The sequence below is a fragment of the Salmo salar genome, chromosome ssa02, assembly GCF_905237065.1.
Source record: "Salmo salar chromosome ssa02, Ssal_v3.1, whole genome shotgun sequence".
Classification (NCBI taxonomy): domain Eukaryota; kingdom Metazoa; phylum Chordata; class Actinopteri; order Salmoniformes; family Salmonidae; genus Salmo; species Salmo salar.
In genome coordinates this window covers 71,459,443-71,468,623 of record NC_059443.1, presented here as the reverse complement: position 1 = coordinate 71,468,623, position 9,181 = coordinate 71,459,443, and the positions used below count along the sequence as shown (strand labels likewise).

The 9,181-nt window shown below is 43.4% G+C and overlaps 1 protein-coding gene across 3 annotated transcripts; it reads right to left on the bottom strand.

Annotated features, from left to right (window-relative positions):
- Nucleotides 1-183: 183 nt before the first annotated feature.
- Nucleotides 184-8,905, bottom strand: exosc1 (exosome component 1). Of its 3 annotated transcripts, none has more exons than XM_045709424.1 (8): nt 8,775-8,904; nt 7,627-7,742; nt 6,369-6,443; nt 6,049-6,137; nt 5,509-5,542; nt 4,203-4,253; nt 3,834-3,918; nt 184-1,375 (listed from the first exon to the last, which is right to left on the bottom strand). In XM_045709424.1, exons 1-8 carry the CDS (start codon nt 8,800-8,802, stop codon nt 1,269-1,271), a joined length of 585 nt encoding a protein of 194 aa, XP_045565380.1. In that variant the 5' UTR covers nt 8,803-8,904; the 3' UTR covers nt 184-1,268. The 3 variants fall into 3 exon arrangements, with proteins under 3 accessions (XP_045565380.1, XP_045565385.1, XP_045565381.1); XM_045709429.1 differs by lacking the exon at nt 8,775-8,904 and adding an exon at nt 8,247-8,358; XM_045709425.1 differs by lacking the exon at nt 6,369-6,443 and having other exon boundaries at nt 8,775-8,905.
- Between the last annotated feature and the right edge of the window lie 276 nt (nt 8,906-9,181).

The window sequence follows — 9,181 nt, the reverse complement described above, 5'->3', positions numbered from 1 at the left end:
ACATAACATGATAAACACTGGCAGTTGATAAGCTGTCAATTAGACATTTAAACAGCATAGAATTGTTTACACACAGTCAACAAATGGACATCTATGAATGATGGTCAGTTGGGGCTCTATTATATAAAGGATTTTAAAAAAATCTTTAAAATGAACCTGGTAAATAACTAACATTGGAACAGGTTGAGTAGTTCATACATGATGCACTTTATTTGACTCTTAAAAACACATGTGCCTCTGCTGACAAGTACAGGAAGAAATGAGACAAAGAAACAAGTATTGTTTTGAAACGACAGAAGAAACAACTCTTAGAGAAACCAACAAGCCATCTCCATTTCTCTGACTTGGTGCAGAAAGGACCACGTGGTCGTATGAGTCTTAAAAACGGTGCCACCACAAAATGACAGTTTCAATTCCAGCGCTTTACTTCAACATCCCAAGTGTAAGCCGTCTGAGGCCCAATCCCAAATCAAGCCCTACTCACTAGCGTGTAGGGTTTAAGGGTCGATTTGGAATTGGGCCTGTCTATACTGGTGACTGTCTCCCCAGGTGTGTGCACTCATTCACTACCTCTCATGGATTTAAAAGGAAAGGTCTGGTGGAAGACATATGCTAGTAAATCCATGGGGGATACATGAGAGCACACTTCAGGGAGAAGGGTATGGGATCAGAAGGTTACCCCGGATCAGAAGGTAACCCCGGATCAGTGCTATTTATTCCTGCTTCTAAAGGGCTACATGGGGTGCAGGCTTTTGTTCCAGCCAATCACTAACGAGACTAATTCAGCCAATCAAGGCCCCAGTGATCAGTTGAATCAGGTGTCCTAGTGCTGGGTTGGAACAAAATCCTGCACCTCTACTGTAGCCTTGTAGAACCAGGAGGGGAAAAAATGCTGCCTTGCTGTAGGTTGTAGAGGGAGGAATCTACTGTTGAGGTATCCCCCTTAACATAAGGCTCTGTGTGTGTGTGTGTGTGTCGAGGTATCCCCCCCTGAACATAAGGCTCTGTGTGTGTGTTGAGGTATCCCCCCCTGAACATAAGGCTCTGTGTGGGTGTGTGTCAAATCAATGACTCATGTCCAAGCATCTGTACATGACCTCTACAATATTTTGGTCCTTTGTACTCACAATGCATTGTTTACAATCTAAGTGTGAGTGATTGTGTTTGTCTCAGAGATAGGGAAGCTGTGTGTTCCTTGAGGAAGGGAAAGGGGTCCCTGCCGGGGGGGCTGGAGAGGTGAGGGGTGCACGCCGCCCGCTGGTCCCTGCTCAGGCCTGCAGGTACTCAGGTTGCACCCTGGCCACCTTGCGGAACTCTTTGGCGTGCGTCCGCGGGCACTGCATCTCACACCAGCTGATAGGTACCATCTGGGCTCCTGAGAGGAGAAACAGAAATATACTACTGATAGACACCACCTGGGCTCCTGATAGGAGAAACAGAAATATACTACTGATAGACACCACCTGGGCTCCTGAGAGGAGGGAAACAGAAATATACTACTGATAGACACCACCTGGGCTCCTGAGAGGAGGGAAACAGAAATATACTACTGATAGACACCACCTGGGCTCCTGAGAGGAGAAACAGAAATATACTACTGACAGACACCACCTGGGCTCCTGAGAGGAGGGAAACAGAAATGTACTACTTGACAAAAGTGTCAGTTGGTTTCAGTTAACCAAGGGTTGTGTTAACCTGTTGGGGCTAGGGGGCAGTATTTTCACTAATCTGTATCGCCTAGCCTATTTTTCTGAGCATAACACCTCGTTTATTGCAAAGTGTGATTTCCCAGTAAAGTTCTTTTTAAATCTGGCAATGCAGTTGCATTCACGAGATGTTAATCTATAATTCTATGAATGACAATATTAAATTTTAACAATGTTTTCGAATAGTAATTTTGTAAATTGTAGCGCTCATTCACCGGAAGCATTTGAGGGAAAATATTTTCTGAACATCACGCGCCGATGTAAAATGCTGTTTTTATATATAAATATGAACTTTATCGAACAAAAAATGCATGTATTGTGTAACATGATGTCCTAGGAGTGTCATCTGATGAAGATTGTCAAAGGTTAGTGCTGCATTTAGCTGTGTTTTGGGTATTTGTGATGCATGCTAGTTGCTTTGAAAATGGCAGTGTGATTTTTTTTTTTGGCTGGGTACTCTCCTGACATAATCTAATGTTTTGCTTTTGCTGTAAAGCCTTTTGGAAATCGGACAACGTGGTTCGATTCAGGAGAGGTGTATCTATAAAATGGTGTAAAATAGTCATATGTTTGAGAAATTGAAGTTGTAGCATTTATGAGGTATTTGTATTTCGCGCGACGCGATCACACTGGCTGTTGACTAGGGTGGGGTTCCCAGACAGGTTAATAACCTGTTGGGGCTAGGGGGCAGTATTTTCACGGCCGGATAAAAAACGTACCCGATTTAAACTGGTTACTACTCTTGCCCAGAAACTAGAATATGCATATAATTAGTAGATTTGGATAGAAAACACGCAAACGTTTTTAAAACTGTTTGAATGGTGTCTGTGAGTATAACAGAACTCATATGGCAGTCAAAACCCTGAGAAGATTCCATACAGGAAGTGCCCTGTCTGACAATGTGTTCTCCTTCTGTTGCATCTGTGCTGTAACGTGACATTTTAAGGCTTCAATTGGCTCTCTAAAGCCGCCAGAAAGTGGAATGGGGTGTCTGCTGTCTCTGGCCAAAGTACAGTAGCTCTGTTTGCGAGTGGTCAGTCTGGGGACAGTGAGACTGAGATGCGCGTTCACGAGACTTCTAAAAAAAAATTCTTTCAGCGTTTGAATGAATACAACGTTGCCCGGTTGGAATATTATCGCTATTTTACGAGAAAAATAGCATAAAAATTGATTTTAAACAGCGTTTGACATGCTTCTAAGTACGGTAATGGAATATGTTGAAATTTTTTGTCACGAAATGCGCTCGCGCGTTATCCTTCGGATAGTGACCTGAACGCACGAACAAAACGGAGGTATTTGGATATAACTATGGATTATTTGGAACCAAAACAACATTTGTTGTTGAAGTAGAAGTCCTGGGAGTGCATTCTGACGAAGAACAGCAAAGGTAATCCAATTTTTGTAATAGTAATTCTGAGTTTAGTGAGCCCCAAACTTGGTGGGTGTCAAATTAGCTAGCCTGTGATGGGCGAGCTATGTACTCAGAATATTGCAAAATGTGCTTTCGCCGAAAAGCTATTTTAAAATCTGACAGCGTTTGCATAAAGGAGTTCTGTATCTATAATTCTTAAAATAATTGTTATGTACTTAGAGTAATTTTGTAAATTCACCGGAAGCTTTCGGTGGGTATGCTAGTTCTGAACATCACATGCTAATGTAAAAAGCTGTTTTTTGATATAAATATGAACTTGATTGAACAAAACATGCATGTATTGTATAACATAATGTCCTAGGAGTGTCATCTGATGAAGATCAAAGGTTAGTGCTGTATTTAGCTGTGGTTTTGGTGACATATATGCTTGCTTTGAAAATGGCTGTGTGATTATTTTTGGCAGGGTACTCTCTTGACATAATCTAATGTTTTGCTTTCGCTGTAAAGCCTTTTTGAAATCGGACAATGTGGTTAGATTAACGAGAGTCTTGTCTTTAAAATTGTGTAAAATAGTCATATGTTTGAGAAATTGAAGTTATAGCATTTTTCAGGTATTTGTATTTCGTGCCACGCGATTCCACTGGCTGTTGACTAGGGTGGGACGTCTAGCCCATAGAAGTTAAGGAGGGTAGCCTAGGGTTAAGGACAGCCCTGGGCTAAGAACAGCAGTGTTGTTGTCATGTGACCAGTCTTACCTGCTTCACTGTGGGCTACCACCACCCCCAGCTCGTTCTCTGCTGTGGTCAACAGGTAGTTGGACTGGACGTCTCCCAGGGAGATCTGGGGGTCAGGCGGTTAAAGAACAACACTTGGAAAGGCACAGAATCAGTCATCTTGATCACATAATGAGTAGTTATTTGGGATGCAAGGTGATTCGTAGATCAGTGGTTTTGTGTGTTCTGTTTGGCTGATCTCTAACATTGCTTAAAAATGTCAAATTGTGAATATGGTGAAAGCTACACTGCACTAAGGGAATAGAACCAGCCCAATATCAGTCACTGGTTGACTGTCCCTGTGTTACTACCTAGTTAATGAACTGGAAAGACTGTCAAATGGAAGGATACGACTTTAGCCAGGACGATGTCTCCAGGACGGAAGCTTTTATACGTCTCCACCTGCAACAGAGGTCAAAGGTTATAGTGGTTCCCAGTCTATTACAATTCAAGAATGAGCTAAGACGGTATGACGCCATGACAAACAGCAACAGACGGTATGACGCCATGACAAACAGCAGACGGTATGACGCCATGACAAACAGCAAGACGGTATGACGCCATGAGAAACAGCAACAGACGGTATGACGCCATGAGAAACAGCAACAGACGGTATGACGCCATGACAAACAGCAACAGACGGTATGACGCCATGACAAACAGCAACAGACGGTATGACGCCATGACAAACGGCAACAGACGGTATGACGCCACGGGAAACGGCAACAGACGGTATGACGCCACGAGAAACGGCAACAGACGGTATGACGCCACGAGAAACGGCAACAGACGGTATGACGCCACGAGAAACGGCAACAGACGGTATGACGCCACGAGAAACGGCAACAGACGGTATGACGCCACGAGAAACGGCAACAGACGGTATGACGCCACGACAAACAGCAACAGACGGTATGACGCCACGACAAACAGCAACAGACGGTATGACGCCACGACAAACAGCAACAGACGGTATGACGCCACGACAAACAGCAACAGACGGTATGACGCCATGACAAACAGCAAGACGGTATGATGCCATGAGAAACAGCAACAGACGGTATGACGCCATGACAAACAGCAACAGACGGTATGACGCCATGACAAACAGCAACAGACGGTATGACGCCACGACAAACAGCAACAGACGGTATGACGCCACGACAAACAGCAACAGACGGTATGACGCCACGACAAACAGCAACAGACGGTATGACGCCACGACAAACAGCAACAGACGGTATGACGCCACGACAAACAGCAACAGACGGTATGACGCCACGACAAACAGCAACAGACGGTATGATATTTCATGACAAACAGTAACAGATGGTATGACGTCATGACAAACAGTAACAGATGGTATGACGTCATGACAAACAGTAACAGATGGTATGACGTCATGACAAACAGTAACAGATGGTATGACGTCATGACAAACAGTAACAGATGGTATGACGTCATGACAAACAGTAACAGATGGTATGACGTCATGACAAACAGTAACAGATGGTATGACGTCATGACAAACAGTAACAGATGGTATGACGTCATGACAAACAGTAACAGATGGTATGACGTCATGACAAACAGTAACAGATGGGTCTATATGATACCAAACATGATATTTTCACAATAGATTGATTCAAAAACATACCCTGTCTTTTTCTGTTGCTCGTACATCTTCTTTCCTGTGTATATTAGTGAAGTAAACAGTAGATTAGTTTTCAACAGTTTTGACGGTTATGGCACCCTATTCCCTATATAGTCCCAAATGGCACCCTATATAGTCCCAAATGGCACCCTATATAGTCCCAAATGGCATCCTGTTCCCTATATAGTCCCAAATGGCATCCTGTTCCCTATATAGTCCCAAATGGCATCCTGTTCCCTATATAGTCCCAAATGGCATCCTGTTCCCTATATAGTCCCAAATGGCATCCTGTTCCCTATATAGTCCCAAATGGCATCCTGTTCCCAATATAGTCCCAAAATGGCATCCTGTTCCCTATATAGTCCCAAAATGGCATCCTGTTCCCTATATAGTCCCAAATGGCATCCTATGTAGTGTACTACTTGTGACCAGAGCCCATAAGTTGCCATTTGGACCCCAGTCAAAAGTAGTGCACTAAATAGGGACTAGAGTGGCATTTGGGACACTCCATGAGAATAACAGTAATAAGACAATCCCTGTTACCTGATGGTTCCTCTAAAACGGTCCTTCAGTGGTGTGGAACCAACGTAGAGGATGTGGACCTTGGCAAACCTGGGGTTGATACTGGTCACCTGGACAGGAAGGGAGACCGATCAGGGCTGTTATAAGTGAGGTTAAACACACACACCTATTGTTGAGAGCTTGGATCAGTGACAAGAGCACCTCATCTATCAAGCCTCAAAATTATTCTGTCCGGTTTAATCCAGGTGATATGCACAGCTTTTTAGCACTACGTAGGTCTACAATAACTACCAGGGTGTAGAAAAAGTTGACACGCACGTCAAGAGCTCTCCAAACCTCACCTTACAGGTGACTATGGCTCCTACATCTGGTAGTAGCTGAGCCTCGGTTTCTCTCACCACCGAGATGACTGGTAGCTGCACACACACACACACACACACACACACACGACTGAAGTGTCAATGTAAAGACAAGGAATGATTAAGGTGTGAACATGTTACATTTCATTCCCACAACACCGCATAATTCCTCAGGGGTTCCAAGTGAACAAACCTGGAGTGGTTTCTCTACTTCCAGGAATGTTACACAATAAATAACCATTGACATGAGTCCCACACCCAAACCCAGCCCCAACTGCTTTCCCCCCATGCCAATAAACCAGCCACTCCCCTCTTATCCCCTCCTTTCACCTCCTCTCATCGTCCCTCCCCGTCACACTTCTGATCACACCACATAAATCACATTTACATCAAATCAAATGTTATTTGTCACATACACATGGCTAGCAGGTGTTAATGCAAGTGTAGCGAAATGCTTGTGCTTCTAGTTCCGACCGTGCAGTAATATCTAACAAGTAATATAACAATTCCACAACAACTACCTTATACACACAAGTGTAAAGGAATGAATAAGAATATGTACATAAAAATATATGAATGAGTGATGGCCGAACGGCATAAGCAAGATGCAGTAGATGGTATAGAGTACAGTATATACATATGAGATGAGTAATGTAGGGTATGTAAACATTATATAAAGTGGCATTGTTTAAAGGTCATTTGGGTCATTCCAAAGCAGACACTCTTCTCCAGTGCAATTTCCAGTTGTTTTTCTTCAACTAAGGTAGGTGTTCCCGTGCAGCTCAGGTGGTAGAGCATGGTGCTTGCAACACCAGGGTTGTAGGTTTGATCCCCACGAGGGACCAGTATGAAAATGTATGCACTCACTACTGTAAGTGTCTCTGGATAAGAGTGTCTGCTAAATGAGTACAATGTAAAAACAAATGTAAAAAAATGTAAGACAGCCACATATCACAGTCACAGGAAGTAAAACCCTCAAAACCCTAAAATCCTTGCATCTATAATCCGTGCTAGTCAGAAAAGACAAGGGATGTTAATGCTTAAAAGACCAGCGCAGCAGGGGTGTGTTCATTAGTGGCAGACTGTAGCAAAATGTTTGGCTGTTTAGTGTTTACTCTAGGAAACAAACGGAACTGAACTACCTGAATTTGTCCAATAGAAACTTGTTTTTGTTGCAAATGGTTAAAGTTGATATTTCTGCAACTAATGAATACACCCTAGTACTCCCGTCCGGTCTCACCTCCTCTCCTTCGTTCTTCCTGAGTACGTAGCCTGCTAGCGAGGAGTAGATGTAGCCGTGTCGTAGGTACACCCCAGTACCGGGCATACAGTCATCTGTGCTGCATAGCCTATCACCTGCACACACACATGCAGAGAGAGAAACATTTTTACTTTTTCCAGATATCCAGAGAGACTTACAGTAGGTGCTTTCAACTAAGGTAGGAAAGACAACAACTGTCATTACAAGTAAACACACACAGGGAGATTGAACACACACACACAGGCATAGAGAGAGAGAGAGAGAGAGAGAGAGAGAGAGAGAGAGAGAGAGAGAGAGAGAGAGAGAGAGAGAACACACATATGCATAGAGAGGCACACGCAAGAGAGAGAGAGACACACGCATAGAGGGAGAGAGAGACAGGGAGAGAGAGATGGGTAGAGAGAGACAGGTAGAGAGAGACATGGTTAGTGTAAACAGAGTCCAGCTGATCTGTCACATTTCCAATAGTAGAATATAATCAGTCTGACAAAAACAATCAGAATCGCTAAATCACTCAAGAGTGTCTCGTCCCAGTTCCTGTCAAACAGATGTGCATATCAAACGACAATCAAAATAAAATCCCTGCCCTTATAGTTTACATTTCGTTGACATTTAGTCCAAGTCCTCGGGGTTAATTCGCCATTTGCACGTAGAGTCGATCACAACAAGAGATGGAACGCTTGGAATTAGTGGGCTCCCCGTTCGCTCCTCCCCGAGGCGGTGGGCAGGGCACTTAAAAAATGTGATGGGCTTGAAAAGTACCTAAAAGTCAACATCGCTAACTAGACCTCACAAACTCGTAATTTAGCAAACGATGTCATGCGTTGTACCAAGTGACTATGCATTGCGTTTGTATTTCAGATACTGTGGAATAAATACACTAGATTAGGTCACGTTAGTTCACTAGTTAGCTAGAAAACAGTAAAATAGACTATGTGAGCTAGTTAGCTACCTAGCTAGGCTAGAACGTGAACGAGCATGGTGGTGGTACAGCACACATTTTCCCGTGCTATAAATAGCAATATAACCTTCAAAAACATATTGCCTAACATATTTGTCTAATGGTCTCAAATGTTTAAAGAATGCCGTTATCAACTCAGTTGAAACGTTTGTAATCTCAGACTCACCTGGAACACACAGCTTCATGGGCGACATGTTTTCGAGAAGAACGCAAGCCGATTGGATGTGACCTGAGCTCAAGTCTTTGACGGAAAGGTTGGTCCGCCATCTTTGTTGTGGCTTTCCGGATGAAATCCGTGTCCTGGTTCTGAGTGCATCAAGTCTAAAGTGACCTTCTCTCCGTTCCTTCACCAACACTCTGGCTAAACTCATCAGAACTCTCATTTAAGATGAGTGCAGACGGGGAATAAAGAACAAGAGGTGTATCCAGTATCATCAATAGAAATGTATTTGTTTTAGAGCAAATTAGAAAATAGTGCAGCCGGACATGTAAGACAGAAACTAACAGGCAAGAGGAGAGAACAGCTGTAGGGCTCACATTTGTTGTAATTGCTCCAGAGCTTGACTTGGGCAG